The sequence below is a fragment of the Microtus ochrogaster genome, chromosome 19, assembly GCF_000317375.1.
Source record: "Microtus ochrogaster isolate Prairie Vole_2 chromosome 19, MicOch1.0, whole genome shotgun sequence".
Taxonomy (NCBI): Eukaryota; Metazoa; Chordata; class Mammalia; order Rodentia; family Cricetidae; genus Microtus; species Microtus ochrogaster.
The window spans coordinates 46,051,570-46,069,649 of NC_022021.1; the positions used below are offsets into that span (position 1 = coordinate 46,051,570).

Here is an 18,080-nt window from a genome sequence, read left to right on the forward strand (position 1 = left end):
CTGGAACTAGCTCTGTAGACCAGGCTGGTCTTGAACTCACAGAGATCTGCCTGTCTCTGCCTCCCGAGTGCTGGGATTAAAGGCGTGCGCCACCACCGCCCGGCTTTCCTTTGTTTTGAGACAGCGTTTGACACTATAGTCAAAGATGGTCTCAAACTCAAAAGCAATTTTCCTGCCTCAACTTCCTGAGTGCTGGGATCTTAAGTTTGAGGCACAGGTGCAGCGAAGAGAGGTTTGGAATAAACTCCACGGTACCATCATATAGTCAACTGCTCAATTATATCTTATAGAATTCCTTAACTGTATGTACATAACTTGTTCTCAATAAAGCTTGAGAGAGGAACAAGATCTCTGGTGTTTTATTATGTACTGCCTTCCTAATACTAAGTCTAAGGACATCTAAGGACAGGGATGCTTAAAGTCTTACAAGGTCAGAAGTCTTCAAGTATTAGCCAAGAGGACATTTGTATCACTCATGCATTTCCGTGCCATTCCCCAAGGGTCAGAGTTCATTGAGGAAGAGGGAACAGAAAATGTCAACACAGGACAACAGGACCACTGCACTCACCAACAAACTGCACATGATCTCAACAAGATCAAGCCAATCAACTTCTAGCATGGAGTAGGAAGAAGGGCATGAGCCCTACCCCTAAGAAACAGCTGAGGCTGCTAGGGAAGAATCTGTTTTCGTTAAGGGTAGTGGCACCTGGCAGGCTGACCACTGTGTAGTGTTGGGCAGTGGTGGCACAAGCCTTTAATCCCAGTACTTGGGAGGCAGAGGCAGTCTGGTCTACAAAGCAAGTTTCAGAATAGCTAGAGCTACAGAGAAACCCTATCTCGAAAAACCAAAACAAAGTTCTCAAAGAATCAATAAAAATCTTTTTAAAGTCTCCATGGAGAAATAGTAAAATGTCTTTTTTAACCAAATGAAGGTAAAATTTTTTTAGAAACTTTGCTTTAAAGTAATTTTAATGTCCCTAGTTGTTCTTTCCCAAACTTTTAACAACTCAAGGAACAAATTTTAAAGCAAATTTGACATATAAATTATTAAGTGAGTACTACAATCAAGACTTACTCAATGTACCATTTAGTGGATAACAACTATCAGCACGATTTGGAATGTCCTGACGGGGCATAAGCAAGAGGACAAACTCTCCTATGATTTGTCACTGGCTTTGTACACTCCATCCCACTGAAGGCTGATTGATCCTCTGGAGAGGACAACAAGCTACTGTATCCAACCAGAGCAGCTCACTTGTTAGATGAAGAAATACTGTTTTGTTGAAATTTCTAACAATTAATGCCAGAGAAGAACAACATTTATGAATCCCAGAGTAGAGGAAACAGTCTAACTTTTAAAGTTATTTACATACTGACTGGGAAAAATGTCTTAAATCTTACAAATGACTTTGAAAACCCACAGTGTGGGGACCATGAAAACTGAAAGGCTGTAATGCCATCCTCTGGAATAAACCCATAACGTGATGTGTGCTTCCCCTCTGTATGTTGTAAATACCATTGGTTAATAAACAATCTGTCTTGGGCCTGGCAGGGCAGAATAGAGGTAGGTGAGGAAAACTAAACTGAATGCTGGGAGAAAGAAGGCGGAGTCAACTAGACTCCATGGAGTCTAAGGAGCCATGGAGCCACCAGAGGAGAAAAACACAAGCCACCAGCTGGAAACTTGCCAGTAGGACACAAGCCTCATGGTAAAATATAAAATAATGGAAATGGGTTAATTATAGAGCTAGCTAGCAATATGCTTAAGTGTTTGGTCAAGCAGTGATTTAAATAATATAGTTTATGAGTGATTATTTCAGGGATCTGGGCAGCTGGGAATAAACAATTGGCCTCCAACAACAACATGGTGTGCTAGCTAAATCCACATAAAACCTGAGAGGATTTGGAAAGAAATTCTAGATACTACAAAACAAAGTTTAGCCATATTTTTCCCCCAGATGGGCTCTGTTTGCTGGCCACAACTCCTTAAGAGAGGTCTTCCTGACTCAGCAGTAGCATAAAAAAATATCCTGCATGGTTTAAAACAGCAGCTTCCTGGGCCATTCTGCTAGAACAAACTCTTGCTCTTTAGGTAGCCCAAGCATTTAAATGTAGTTTGTGAGCAGAGTGCTACAACCTACTTAATAGCAACATAGACCTGCTCTATGCCTAAAAATACAGCAATGTACATGGCTCTCAGAGGCAATGGACATGCATCTGCCATGTTAGACTGAGCAGAGCAAGCAGGCAGGGCTGTGTTGGCCCGAGCCACGCCCACTTAGCATTAAAAAAAGAAAAGGTGCTTCTGGTCAGAAAATAATTACAGATACATAATAAAAACAGATTCAGATAAAAAAGACCTCTAAATGGGTCACAGTGTTGGATAAATGTACATAGGCTTGGGAGAGGGAAGAAAAAGAGTATAGAGAGTTATAAAAAGAAGTAAATTGTTTTAAAGAAAAGAAAAATAAGCCACATAAAGATGGAAAATACACAGAGAGTCTTGATTACATATATTATTGTGTTTTATTTGAATTTTTTTACTGTGAAGAAACTAAATACAGAGAGACATTTCATCGTACGGGCTGCTAAGCTAAACCAAGATATATACTTAAAAGTTTTCTTGACTTCAAAACATGGGTCTAAGGATATGTTGCTTTGAAAAAGAGGTTCTGCTTTTGTTTCCACAAAGGATGAGAACCTGTGGAATCCTTCTAGACTAATGTGGTTTGATGGACCAAGACCCCCCCAAAAGGTTGCCATGAACACCCCCAAAAATTACCTCACCCCAACAAAAAGCAGGAAGCAGTTTGGAGAGAATTACGCCCAAATTCCCAAATATTGTTTATAAATGTTTGTTTACATTTAAAGGAGGACATGATATAGAGCTCAATACTTTGCATCGGTAGAGATCTTGGTTTATTGACACAAATTTAAGAACAATTTTGTTATATGTATATTTCTGTTTTTGATTAAGGTATGATGTTTGTGCAGTTCATTTAGAAATATACTATATAATTAAGAAATATAGGTTAATAGATAATCATCTATAATAGTTAAGCTTGTAGTCACATTAGGTTTTCTAGATATACAGAGATATATTTCAGTTAGATTTCTGTTTGCTGGCCACAGCTCCTTTAAAAGAGGTCTTCCTGACTCAGCAGTAGCAGAAAAAAAAATCCTGCATGGTTTAAACAGCAGCTTCCTGGGCCATGCTGCTAGAACAAACTCTTGCTCTTTCAGGAGGCCAAGCATTTAAATGGAAATCTATGATTATAATTATTTTTCAACTCCATCAAAGACTACAGAAGGATACAATATTACCTACGTAAACAGGAAGTGCATTGTAAGTAACTTCCAGAATATGGCATTTAAAATGTTTTAATAACTTAGGACTTTTCATGACAATGAGACACATATGCTCCTGGCAGCACCAATTAATTTAAGAGGAAGATGGGCATCGAAGAGGCTCCTTATGGAGTTTGCTAGCTATGTGGCCAAGAAACTGCTCTTGCCTGGACTGCTTGATGAACTGGACATGCAGGACCCACAGAGAAATGACTGCTGAAGTTGTCTAGAGAAGGTGAAACAGTCCTTCAGAGTTCCTGCTTCATAAAAGAGTCTGCCAGACATTCTGCAGAACACAGAAGACAAACTGTGTAACTGTCTTTGAAATTTCATGCTTCATGGGAAAGTCTGCCAGATATTGTGGGCCTGTAGGCTAAAGATGGATACCACAATGGTACAGAAAAACTTTGGGTGACTGTCCAGGTAGCAAAATGTCTCTGTCAATTCTAGAGTTTTGGAAGTTACTTACAATGCACTTCCTGTTTACTTAGGTAATATTATAGCCTTCTGGAGTCTTTAAGGGAGTTCAAAAATAGTTATAATCGCCGGGCAGTGGTGGCACACGCCTTTAATCCCAGCACTCGGGAGGCAGAGGCAGGCGGATCTCTGTGAGTTCGAGACCAGCCTGGTCTACAAGAGCTAGTTCCAGGACAGGCTCCAAAACCACAGAGAAACCCTGTCTCAAAAAAAAAAAAAAATAGTTATAATCATAGATTTCCTTAGTTATGATAAAAGATAAAGTAGACAATTATTGTAACTGTAACTCTTGTTTGATACCTGTTTTGTTATTTGTAATTTTACTATGTTAAAACCTTTTTATTTAGACAGAAAGAGGAAGGTGATGTGGAATTCCCCTCTGTATGCTGTGAATACTATTGGTTAATAAAGAACCTGTCTTGGGCCTGCCTGGCAGGGCAGAACAGAAGAAGGCGGGGAAAACTAAACTGAATGTTGGGAGAAAGAGAGCAGAGTCAAGAAGAAGCCATGGAGTCACCAGCTGGAACCTTGCAGGTAGGCCACAAGTCTCATGGTAAAAGATAAAATAATGGAAATGGGTTAATTCTAGATGCAAGAGCTAGCTAGCAATGCCCTAAAGTGATTGGCCAAGCACTGATTTAATTAATACAGTTTCTGTGTGGTTATTTCAAGTCTGGGCAGCTAGGAATGAACAAGTGGCTTCCTACTACAATAACTGTTTCTGGAACTTGTGAACCTATGCTCTATGCTCTATGAAGTCCAACAGGATGAAGTATCCCTAAAGGATCAATAGCCTGTAAACCAAACATTAGGTCTATTTCCAGCTTCTATTTGATGATAAATCTCTTCTCTATAAGATACAACCTGTTTTGAGAAAAGAATCTTAACATTTAATAGCTGAGTCTAGGATAATCTCATACCTGGTAAAGTAAGGCAAATGAGGCTGGCAATTAGTAGTGTTATGCACATGAAGACAATCAAAAGAAATATCTGTAAGAAAAAACAAAGTCCGTAAGTGGTTCACATGTCCTCACTGGATTCTGATACTCTTCAAAGCATTCACATAACTCCCTCTATAAAAGCATGCTACTGGGCACAGGGACACATTGCCTAATAATCACAGAACTGAGGAGAGAAAGAACAAAGGGAGGAGGCAGCCTGCACCTGTGCTTTTGGGGGAGGAGGCAGCCTGCACCTGTGCTTTTGGGGGAGGAGGCAGCCTGCACCTGTGCTTTTGGGGGAGGGGGCAGCCTGCACATGTGCTTTTGGGGGAGGAGGCAGCCTGCACCTGTGCTTTTGTCATGAGTGACAACTAGTGTATACATGATATTCAAGACTCTCCACTTGGCTGCTGCCCAGTCCAGAGTCCTGTCTGTCAGTTTCTTTTGTCTCTCATCTCTCCTCTGCATACACCCCCATCCTCTAAATCACAACCAGTTACCCGCAGTTCCAAGCTTGACACGCCCCATGTGCCCTTTCCTCGCATATGGTTGGACTGTCCTTCCTACTTTTTTTGATCTACTTGTCCTCTTAGCATTAAAGACAGGTTAGGTACCACCTCCTACATGAAGTTTTCTGCATTGGTTTGTACTACAAACCAGTGGCCACTGTCCAACAGTGCCCTCAGGAAACATCTATGCTGAGAACTCAAATTTGCTACTCTTTGGTTTTGCTTTGTAATCTCCCAAAGTAGTCTGAAAGTGGTTTCAGGGCAAAGACAGCATGCATGATCACTATAACCCTAACACAGATCAAAAATATCACAGACACTCAAGGTGTGCTTAGGCAATGGCTACATATGACCCACAGGTAATTGAAAAATAAGAACAGGGATTTGAAATATAACAAACTGCATGTAAATGGCACTAATCATCAGGATAAATTTCTGTCAAGACTTTGAATCACAGAATGACTGCTAGCTTCAAGACCATGAATCAGGCATATTTTTAGCCAAGCTAATTTTCACTTTCATTATCTATCAACATGAGATGACTGCCCACATCTGACATATAGCAGGTCCTTAAGCAAACACTGGACATGGTAACCTGGAACTGCAGACAACTGTATTTAGGAGACAGCATATGCAGAGGAGAGGTGAGGGACCAGGAAAGCTGTGACATTCAACAGTCTGGGATGGGCAGGAGTCAGAGTGAAGAGCCTTGAAGGCCACACACGCTTGCTCCATGCTCACTGTACTGTGCTTCGTACTCAGGAACACAGTTCTGTTCTGATCAATAGCTGTGAGTGGTGATTAAACCAGAGACAAACACTAACATGTCATTACAGTTCCTGACACACAGACCTGAAATGTTACCCATCATGCTAGCTTCTTCTAATTTACAGTCTCTTTTTCTCAAACAGTAAGAGCTAAGTCCATGGGATTCTAATTTCACACAGTGTCCATCTCCAAAATCTGATTTTGAACATTTAAGCTATATAATGAATATAATAAAAACAGGTTTGTTTTCAATAACCATATTTTAACAGTATTAATTCTCAGTAGAAAATTGAAAGAAAAGATTAATTTACAGAAGTCAGGCTGTATAGACTTACCCTGAGTGGGAAATTGAAAGGCCGTCGGTAAGGCTGAAAGCCAACAGGTCCTCCCTGCTGGAGTATGGCTTGGTGGGCCGCATGCAGACCCTCCCCAGGTGGAATAGCATTGTTGTTTCGAGCAGGCTGGTTATTGTTGACCTGCTGATTTGCACTGTTCTCGTTTTCTTCCTGGTCTCCCAGTAAGTAGGAATGTAGGTCCCTATACAAGTTACACCAGTGAGCCTCATTTCAGGTCAGAGTGACAATGACAAGCATAATGTATTTTCTTAAAGAATAGAAAACATGTATGTGGATTCCATATAGAGCATTACTCCTGCTATCTAGACTAAATGCTGGTGTCTGCTTCAAAGTAAACCCTAAACTATGTTAGCTAGCTTGTGGGACACTCCACAAATTCAACCTATTTTGTTTCTTCACTCAACACCTGGGAAGAAACCAGTTACTTAGAGGAAAACACTGACAGTTGGCATTAGGCTCCACAGAGTGAAAAACTTTTCTTCTTTTCAAATGATTGCTGTGTCTCCTGTATAAGCTACAAATCACTTCAGACAAGAGTAGCACTGGGGAAGGGTGGTGTTTAATCAAATATAACCAAGTCTACACCACACAGTAATTTTACCACAGTATGCCAACTATTTCACAGAAACTCCCCTATCTTATAAATTCAATAAACGCAGATGAATAAATACAAATGGCTGTGGGGGTTAACCCTGATCATCAACCTGACAAGATCTAGAGTCAATAGTGTTGACCAGTTTTATAACAACTTGACACAGGCTACAGTCATCTGGTAAGAGGGAACATAATAAATTAAGAATATGCCCCCACCAGACTGGTCTGTGCATAAGCCTATAGTGCATATTCGTAATTCATGATTGATGTAGGAGGGAGTAGGTGCCATCCATGAGTAGGTGGTTTGAGGGAGAGAGGAATATAAGGAACAGGATAATAAAGCCTTAAGAATCAAGACAGTAAACACCATTCCTTTACGGACTCTGTATCCTTCTTGTCTACAGATTCCTGTCTTGAGTTCTTACCCTGACTTTCCTCAGTGATGGACTGCTACCTGGAAGTGTAAGATGAAATAAACCCTCTCTTCCCAAAGTTGCTTTTGGTCATGGTGCTTTATCACAGCAACAGGAACCCTAACTAAAGACAGAACCTAGGAGAGAGGCTTCTGGAATGCCAGTGAGAGAATGTCTATATTAGGCTAAGGGGGGAAAAACCCATCCTAAAAGTGGATGATACCATTCACTGGGCAGGCCAAGGATCTCGAACAGAATAAATTAGGAAAGCTAGCCGTACACTAGCATTTCTTTCTCTCTACTTCCTGAATGCAAACACAAGAGCAAATGCCTCAAGCTCCTGCTGCCAAGACTACCCCACCACAATGGATTATACCCTCAAAATGTAAGCCAAAACAAACACACTCCCTTAAACTGCTTCTGTTGAGTATTTTATCACAGCAGCATAAAAAGTAACTAAGTAACAAACAAACAAAAAAATCAAACCTTAGAAAACTTTACCTGGTTAGAATCCCTAAAACACAGTAAGCCAGTTTGTCTTTAAATACACTGCATTTTTTAACTTTTAGGTTAATGTGTGTGGATGGAACTGTCGCATCCCTACATAAGCACACCATGTAGTCTAACTGTGCTGGCCTGGCCCCAATACCCTTTGTCTGCCACATCTACAGCACAAAAGGTGCAGCAGTGAGCCTGCATCACAGGGGACAGTGTGCACACACCCTCCTTGAAAGGGCAACCTGCAGACAGCACTCCACTGTTTCATATTAAACCTAGGGTTTTATTATGTACATATGTGTATGTATGCCACATGTGTGTAGGTGCCCACAGGGCCAGAAAAGGTACCAGATTCCCAGAGGTGGACTCACTAACAGTTATGAGTAGCCTAACACTAGTTCTGGGGAATGAATTGGGTTCTCTGGAAGAACAGCAAGAACTGTTACTGCTGAGTCATCTCTCTGGCCTCTAAAACTACTTTTTATTGATTGGAACATAGAACACACTTCTTTCAGAAAGGTTATAAAACAATATAGGCCATGGTGGCAAATGTGCTCTCAGCACTAAGGAGACTAGGGCATAGGGACTCTAGGGTTATAGCTTGGGTAAGAATGTCTCAAAATGGAAAAAAGAAAAGTTATGAGGACAGACAACACACATGGAGTCAGCTGCCATACTCACAGCAAGTATCCCGCAGTAACGGTCCATGCACGCACAAGCCCCTTCAGCCACTGCCTCGTGTGTCCCTGCTCCAGCAATGCTGGCAAGACGACCTGCAGCAGGAGCAGCTCAAGGGACAGCTCACTCACTGGAGCATCACTGCAACAGTTACAGGTTTACGACATGAGTCCTACTTCCATTTTAACTTACAAAACATCTAATTAAACAGGTCTCCAAGCCAAATGAACCCATTGTTTTTATTGCTTTTCTCCCACTCTCTCTTCAACTCAGTGAGACTCCACCAAAGCTGTTCCTGGTCCCTTGGTGTCCACCAATGATCATGCCACAGTGCTCACTTGCACTATGAGAGTAACATGTTACAGAGCTGCTCACCCTTTTTCCTGACGTCTTCCTCAACAACTTCCAAACCAGCTAGAAATATGAGGGCCCAGTTCTGTCCTCCTTGTGCAGCTGTGACTCATTGGCTTGAATGCCACCGTCACCTACTCCTGACATTCCTCCCGACTGCTAACTTGTACACCCACAGTGGAACTGGGTGCTCCACGCTGATGTGCATTACCACGCTGAGAACAAGCATCTAACCGAACCGTTGTTAACCTCTTCCCACGCTCACCTCCACCTTACTTTCTCACGCTAACAACAGAACTTCTGATTTCTGACTTCCTTCTTTACACCTCACGTGCACACTGCTAGACTCCTTTGACTCTGCTTCTTAGCTTCCATCGCTACCTCCTTCATCCATCCCCTTCCCATCTCCACTGAGATCACCACATTATACTCCGGCTACCCTCCTGCTTCTAACCTGATCATCCCTACTCTATGTCTTATCACTGAGGAGCCAGAGTGAGCCTCATAGCCAAAGTGCTTATTACAGCCTCCAAAGAAGCTCAAAGAACTGGCTTCAAGGACTTCTCTGACTTCACAGCCAGCTACTTTGATTTCTCTTTCTTAGCCAAACTAGCCTATCAAATAGGCCTGTGTGCTACTGTGCCCACCTGACTCCGTCTCAAGGGATCCATATGGTTGGTTCAACAGCCCTTCCTCACCTCCCGTCAGGGCTTTCCTCAACTGTCACCTCAGACTTATCAGTTACTCCTTCTAAATTAAAGCCCCATCCTGGACATTTGCTATTCTTTTCTCTGCTTTTCCCTAGAGCAGCAATGATTATTAAGCATACTATATATTTTATCTGTTTTAAATAAAGCCTTTATTCTACTATGGAGAAACTACTGACAACTTTTTAACAGGGGAATAAAATAACCAAACTTTCAGAAAATCTAGGGACAGCAGGGATAGGGGTGGGCTATAAATGGAGAACAAAGGGAGACGGAAACGAAGCTACTGAGTGGTAAATGAGTTGGTTTAGTGCAAGGTCTTAAGGGCCTGGAACTGACAAGACTTAAAAGGACAGAAGTGAATTTGAGGAAGCAATCTCATTCCCATAGCTTGAGGTCATGGGGTAATGAAGTCACTAGAAAGTTTAAATCCAAAAGGATGAAAGCCTTGAGTCTTAGTTCATAGTTAAAGGTGCACACAAAGAAAAACAAAGCTACTAATTCTCATTAAGTGTGGTAAAATGTTCTAAATAAATGCAAAAACAAGTCTTCCTTTGAAAAATGTAACTACTAACATGTATGTGACTAAGACTATGGCAAAATGGAACTCTCACATAAAAGGCTCAACGTAATCTGAATATTAAATTTCCAACAGTGATATATCATTACAGCTTTTCTAAGTTTTAAAAATGTATCTATAGGGTTTGGGGATACCACTCAGTGGTATGCTACTTGGTTAATATGTTAGGAGCCAATTTTCTCCTAAAATCATTGCAGAAACCATCACCCTAGGGGAGTCTGCAGAGAACCTCACCCCTAATTATGTTAGGAATCGTTCTATTGACAGAGCCTACCCCACACCCAAATTGGCTGTTAATGGAGAGCTATCTGTTAGCAAAACCCACTTCACACTCCAAACTACCTAGGGAACTAGGTGTGGCAACTCATGACTCCTTGGCCTACAGTGACCTGACCAAAGATAACCTCCTGCCTACGTGACCAACACGGACCACGTGACCAACATGAACCACGTGACAAGAGCTCAGACCCCTGTGCCCACCCCCCAACTCCATACCCTATATAAGTTGTACCCCCAACTCCATACCCTATATAAGTTGTACCCCTTCTCTAATAAACTGAGGCTTCGACAGGAATCCCAGCTTGGCCTCCTTCCTCTTTTCTAGCTCATATCTTACAGATAGCGCCTCTCCGGGACCCTGAAATAACTGACCTGCCAGACGGGTTTACTAACCCTAGACTGGTGACCCGTCAAGGCAATCAACATTAATATACTAGCACTGAGTTCAATCCCTCAAATAACCACAAAAACAACAAAATCCTTACCTGTAGAGCATGACATTGTAGGGAAGAAAATTAGGCAAGAGACTCTTAATAATACGTATAGGAAGCCAGAGCATCAGAAGCACAATGGAGCCAAAGACAATCTGCAGTAAGAAAGAGGCATAGCCTTACTATGAGTCCAGCACACTACATGGTAAGCATGTCCCATGGGTTTAGGCAAGTATAGTCAGTATGCTTCCCAGCCCTCCCAATCTAAAAGAATACAAACAACAAAAACACTGTATAAAAAAAAAGGTAGTATGCTTAGATAAAAAGACCTGCTCACCACTGACAAGATAAATCTTCGGAGATGCCTGTAAATGGGCAAATGGATCATTTCCTGTACTGGATTAAAATCTGGATCATTCAAATTTCTCAGAAACCATAAGACACCAGGTCGAAGTACCTGCAGGCATATTTAAAGTGTGACAGATACTCAATAACATCATTATGTTAGCTATGCACATGAACACTAACAGAAGAATAATATCCTAAAGAATTTACAACTGTCATGAAAAGAGAAGTTCCTCAGCCAGAAATTCTATCAAATTACTGTGCTTTTAATAACCTTTTGATGCTTTTAGTCATAAACTAGAAAACACTCACTGAGAACAATTATCAAGAAATCTAGATCACTGAGGTAAAACATGAACGTTATTACACTGTTATGATTTAGGGGAAGGATGCAGACCCACCCCCATTCCTCCTCAAACTTTTCACAAAGTACAGATGACATGTAGCCTCTATGACTTCATTCCCACTGCCTTTGTAGGCTTTCTCCTCTATCACCATCTGAGCAGAGTAAGCTAATCTGTTCAAAGGATTTACTCGTTTCCAAGACAGAGGAGAAGAGGAACTGTGCCTTTGTTTCTCATTATTATAGCACAGAATCTGTAGCTTGAGATGTATATTAAGGAAACACTAATCTCCTCTCATTTTTAAACCAATTAGAAGAATATCTGTGGAGGTACCCATCTAGCAACTGACCTGGGATCATAAAGAATCCTCACTGTAATTCTGTACTTCAAATGTCATTTTCTAAATATTTTGATATTTTAAATCCTATAAAACCTCTATTGGGGGCTGGAGAGATGGCTCAGAGGTTAAGAGCATTGTCTGCTCTTCCAAAGGTCCTGAGTTCAATTCCCAGCAACCACATGATGGCTCACAACCATCTGTAATGGGGTCTGGTGCCCTCTTCTGGCCTGCAGGCATACACACAGACAGAATATTGTATACATAATAAATAAATATTAAAAAAACCCTCTATTGGGGATTTCATCAATTTATTATCACAACCACTTTTAGGAGTTTACAACAGAGGGTAAGTATGATGCATATCAAGTAAGAACTTGGGTTTTAAACTAGCCTTGATCGTTTTTAAAACTGTTTTAGATAAATGTCAATTTAAAGTAATCAAACCAAACTCTACTATTAGTTATTCCCTCTTAGAATAGTAGAGAATATGGTTTAGTTTAGTTTAGGAAACGTCTTAACTAAACCAAGAAAACATCCTTTGACTGGTGGTCAAAGCCAAGCCCATCTAAAAAACACAGAGCATCAACACATCCCTATAGGACCTACCTCTCTTAATAACAGGATGAAGGAGGCAAAGTAGAACACATACACCATTCCCACCAGCCAATGCAGAAACATCGTAGTTCCTGGAGCCGACTGAAAGCTCAGTTCTCTGTCTTTCAGAGTAGCATCAAACATTTCCTGAGCCAAAACACAACAGGTTAGAGATCTGTGCCACCTACATTTGCAATGCTTAGTACTTCCACCACTAAGAGTAAGTTCACCATATGTACATAATGTCAATGTTTTTGGTTTTCAGGTCTCTTAATGCCATTTCACAGAGCCACGGAACTATGTAGAGTACATAATACTTTAAAATCTTGGAGCATGGGCAGTGGGTAAAGGCACTCGAGTTAAAGCCCTGAGACTCACGTGGTAAGAAAGTGGACTACTGCAAGCTGTGTTCTCACCATCACATGAGCAAATACTCAAATAATGCAATTAAAAAACATGAAGCATAAATAATTAGTTTCACTAGTTCATTTTTTGTCTATGATAGGGTCTCATTATCTTAGGCTGGCCTAGAACTTGCTATAATGCGGAAGGAAACCTGGAAATCCTGACCCTCCTGGCTCTTCCTCCTCAGTGCTACGATCACAGACACCGCCATCACACTTAGTTTATGTGGTGCTGGGGATTGAACCCAGGACTTCATGTATCCTAGGCAAGCATTCTACCAACTGACCTAGGCTTTCAGCCCTTTACTAGTAAAAAACTATTCTCTTTATATAAAATCTTGATTTCTTAGTTATAGGTCTGCATTCACAAGACGTTTTAAATAGTAAAGAATAAGAAATAAAAGTCAATCTCAAAGCAGCTTTTCTACATATTTTAAAAAATCAAAACTAGGAATCATTAACATCTAGTATCATAGTTTTAAAAACTGGGCAACATTAGTATAAAATTTAGGAGGGAAAAATCATTAACAAAATTCTCCAATAGTTATCATAAAAGCTCCAATTAAAATACTCTGACATTCAAATACATATAAAACATTAAACAATACAAGACAAACTAATGACATTTAGACTCAATATTGTCACATTCCAAGAATAAGTAAATCACCAAATATTTTCTTTAAAAGGAATGTCTTCTATGACAGTGATGCTCAACTCACCAGAGAACAAATATCCAGCCACCAGCCACAAATGAGAGGGAAGACTCCAATTTCTACCACAACTAACAAAGAAACCTTAATTAAACAGAAATAAAGTCATCAGTATCAACCAAATGGAGGACAAACCACTTTGGGCTCTAATTTACAACTGGATTACCTTAACCACAATATAGCAGACTCCCAGCAAGCGTCGAGACCTATGAAATTTGACAAGAGTTGCCAAAGCCTGCAGCATCTAGTCAAGGAGACTGAACACTTGAGAGTGGGAGACAGAAACTCTTCAGGTTATATGGGTGTAATAACAAATTTCATTTGTTTCAAATTCTTCCTACACTCATCCCTTCACAAACACTAACCTTTATGAAGACTGAGAACTCCTTGGTATGAACAGCATTGTACTCCAAGCTGACTCATTAAAGGATACATGACAAATTATCAGTGTTATTGCTAAAAGTATATATCCAACAATCGTCGTGATTAGACCTTCAAAATGAGATGCTTGGACCTGAAAATAAAACAAATAAATAAAATAAAGCTTTCCCTCATGGTTGTTAACCCAGTTTTTAAGCATATTAAGTGATCTGAATGATAAAAAGTAAACTGTTAATTCAAGATATTTATAATTTAAAAATCAAAATCTCCTTTATAAAGTATCTGTAAACCAGAGTCTCATATACAGACCTAAACACTACTAAAGACTAAAGAAATAGTAACAAATAACATTTTATTTAAAATCAAAATAAGAGAGCGAATGAAATCTCCCAATAAAACCATACTCTCAGCAGTCAGTCCTCATTCTCACAAAGTTGCACTTGGTAAGGGCTGACCTCAAGCATGCTGCTCAAGTTGCCCATTTGCCTGGCAACATCCTGACCACACCATCTCATACCCCCAGAAGTAACTGTTTAAGTTTCTCTAACTCTCTATAATTGTCCTAGAAACATGCAGAAAGCTAAAATTTGGAGAATGACAAACATTTCTCATTCCTATCTTTTCATTTCCTGAGTTACGGGTAATAAGCAGAAACAGTTCAGAAAGTCAGTATCTGCTGAAACTATTTATCTCAATCTTCTAGGTTCTTATCAGCAACCAGTAAGAGGTATTGGAGCAGTAGCAGATAATGGAACATTTCCAAAGTGATCTCCGAACTCACACACAAAGAGAACAAAAGACCCTGCTCAGGTCCTCCCTAGAAGAGAAATTCTCAGAACCTATAAAAGTAGCCATACTCCAAGGATCTTCTGGGCCTCTAGCTGTGGTAGCCCCTTAGTAGAAAAGATGTATTGTTCATGGGCAATGCCATTAACATCTAATTGCTATCAGAGTCAGACATTAACGTCCTTTACAGCTAAGGAGCTGGTGGACGCCAGGTTACTAGAGTGTTTGTCTAAACTATTAAAATGTTTTAGAAAAAAAGGAAAGCAAGAATCTATCCAAATATCTATTCATCATTAGGAAATGACAAAATGTAAAAGATCAGCAAACTCTTGAGAAAATACTATAGTCCATTACCCCAAGAGAGTCTTCTATTCCCTTTCTGAAAATTGATAAATATACTGATACCTTTCAAAATTCACTTTGGACCACCTGAGCAAAGGGATAGAAAGGACACACAAGTTCATCAAGTGAGGGAAAAGCAATCTATGAGAAACGCCTTGCAGTGTGCCTCAGAACCACCATACTGTGAGACTCACAGCCTACCTGTAATGGTTAGCATATTGGTATGCTACTTCCTGTGTAGTTTTTAACAGAAAGAACAAGACTGTGCTGGCTAACTGTTCCTGTGCACAAGATGCACTGAGAAGTGAATTCTTGAAAATAGTCCTTATTGGGCTGGAGACATGGCTCAGCAATATTAAGAGCACTTGTTGCTCTTGCAGAAAACCTGGGTCCACTTCTCAGCATCAGTACAATGGCTCATGAGCATCCATAACCTCAGTTCCACGGGATCCAACAAAACACACGTGTGAATACTCTAATTATTCTTTATCAATAAAAATGCAGGGGTCGGATATTGAGGGAAAAGCCTGAAAGATAGAGAAGTAGAGAAGCCCCAGTCCTCCCTACCTGCTCTTTCCTTTCTCCAAACAGCGAGCCAGATCCTTCTCCCCGCCTTACTACTTCCTCTCCTATCTGTCCTCAGTCTTCCAAAACCTCTGTGGTCAATTCTGGTCGACTAGTGGCTAACTCTTCCAACTCCAAGCAAGCTTTGTCAGAACACAATCAAAATGTCACACAAAACATATGATGTACATACATGCCAGCAAAGCATGTATACACATAAAATATTCCCAGCTGGGTAGTGGTGGCGCACACCTTTAATCCCAGCACTTGGGAGGCAGAAGCAGGCAGATCTCTGAGTTGAGGTCAGCCTGATCTACAAACTGAGTTCTAAGACAGCCAGGGCTACCCAGAGAAACCCTATCTCAAAAAAACAAAAATAAATAAAATATTCTTTAGAAAATAACAAACTTGGGAATAATTAGTAGAAGTAAAATTCTGAAAGTATTATACTCACATGTTCCTCAAATCCCAAACCAACAAGGGAGAAATGACCGATGTGGTAAGGACAAAATGCTAAAAGGGAGGAGAAAACTTATCAATAAAACAATGAGCACTCTTAACATAATCTCCACTAAAAGAACCAGGGACTTCTTTGAGAATAGAAAATTCTCGGAGGAAAAACTAAAAACTATACCTGGCACAATAAAACAACAAGGTCATAAAGACACAAAACCACTCTGAAGAGGGTGTCACTGGCATTTTAAAAGGGCTGAAATGAGCATTAAAAACTAAAACAACCACCCAAATGACCAAAATTGATGGGGACAATAGAAACCAAACCTGTGAGCTCTTCTTAATATTCAAAGTTCCAAATACCAAAGACAAAGGAAAAAGGCAGCAACATGAAAAAAAAACAAAACAAAAAAAAAACAACAACAACAACAACGAAAAAAACCAGTTCATGTCTGGGAAGGGACTCGTGCACAAGCTCCTTCCTCTGCACTAACTACTCAGAGGACACCTGCCTGGCATCTCCTGGGAACCAACTTCACACTAACTGAATTGTTCCTGCTAATGAAAAGGAACTCTTCTCTATAGAAAAGCTAGACAAGAAAGATCTTGAAAATGCCCGAGTTTGAATCAGGACTGGTGACGTCACTGGGTGAAAGGACAAGCCCCATGACACTAAAGTATCATCCCACAGATTTCTTTCTTGATGTGAACAAAAAATGAAAAAATCCAGGGGGCAGAAATGGATAAAGTCACATACCTCTTCCTATCTCAAACTCTAAGTCAAAATATGTGCCCAATAGCCTTGTCAAAGATGACTGAGCCTGACCTAATCAGGCCCTTTAATTTGACTTCCAGTTTAGAAAACATGGTAGGCAGAGGATGAGGGTTGAGAACATCAAAAAGTCATCATAGGTGCACAATACACAATGTCACAGCAGAGTGAAGCAGGAAGCGAAAGGAGTATTCCAGCTCCCCAGTAAAGTGTGCACATTATTTGGAATTTTATTCAACAAACCAACTATAAAATGGTATTTAAGTGAACAACTTAAAGATTACAAATATGATGGATTATTGATAAACAATGAATTCTAGTAAGTTTTAGACGACACTATAGTTAAATCACAAAGTACACTTAAATTCTTATTAAAGATTGCTATGCTTCTCTTTTCCTGAATCCTTTCTAGTCAAATTTCAGTTTGTTCTGAATAAATTCTCATTTCTCCATGGTAATAATAAACACCCTAATAGATAAACAGGGCAGAGAATGATTCAATCACTGAGTCAAAGTCTGGGAATATAGTAGGTATCTGGGGTCTAAATCCACATTATATGTTCCTTAATATTCCTAAATCACAAGACAAAAACCCGCAACAAGACTCCTAGAAAGTCAAACTTCTATAATGATACCACAAACACTAAACGCATAGGCACAACTTACCAAAGACAAGAATGAACAATGTGTTTAAAGACACCACCCAGAACACGTGCTCCTACAGGAGAAAGCATTAGTAAATCAATCAATGATATCTCATGCTCAATTGAACAATTTCACTTAGTCATAGCTAATATGAAAATAACACTGATCTTTTTTTTCTTTTTATTTTCGAGACAGGGATTTTCAATGTACTGGCTGTCCTGGAACTCACACTGTGGACCAGGCTTGCTTTGAACGCAGATCAAGAGATCTGCTTGCTTCTATCTCCCAAGTGCTGGGACTATAGGCTCACACCACTATACCCTGAACATTTTGATAACTTCATCAACTTTAAAACGTTGTTGAAAGCAGAATCCTATTTCATTCACCTCTACCTCTGATTCCCCTGAAACTATATAAGGAATGAAGTCAGGCTGCAAATGACTTTCCTATTTGACCTCAACAACTTCTGC

At 40.1% G+C, this 18,080-nt stretch overlaps 1 protein-coding gene across 2 annotated transcripts in view; it reads right to left on the reverse strand.

Annotated features, from left to right (window-relative positions):
* Nucleotides 1-18,080, reverse strand: part of March6 (membrane associated ring-CH-type finger 6) — a 62,905-nt gene that overhangs the window by 10,332 nt on the left and 34,493 nt on the right. For both annotated transcript variants that reach the window (XM_005356673.3, XM_013349748.2), the window contains exons 10-20: nucleotides 17,632-17,683; nucleotides 16,195-16,253; nucleotides 14,101-14,181; nucleotides 13,834-13,902; nucleotides 13,677-13,751; nucleotides 12,566-12,700; nucleotides 11,268-11,387; nucleotides 10,985-11,085; nucleotides 8,586-8,723; nucleotides 6,379-6,580; nucleotides 4,746-4,815 (exon numbers count right to left, since the gene is read on the reverse strand). In XM_005356673.3, the coding sequence (XP_005356730.1) occupies nucleotides 4,746-4,815; nucleotides 6,379-6,580; nucleotides 8,586-8,723; nucleotides 10,985-11,085; nucleotides 11,268-11,387; nucleotides 12,566-12,700; nucleotides 13,677-13,751; nucleotides 13,834-13,902; nucleotides 14,101-14,181; nucleotides 16,195-16,253; nucleotides 17,632-17,683 (1,102 nt within the window). The remainder of the gene's footprint in view (nucleotides 1-4,745; nucleotides 4,816-6,378; nucleotides 6,581-8,585; nucleotides 8,724-10,984; nucleotides 11,086-11,267; nucleotides 11,388-12,565; nucleotides 12,701-13,676; nucleotides 13,752-13,833; nucleotides 13,903-14,100; nucleotides 14,182-16,194; nucleotides 16,254-17,631; nucleotides 17,684-18,080) is intronic.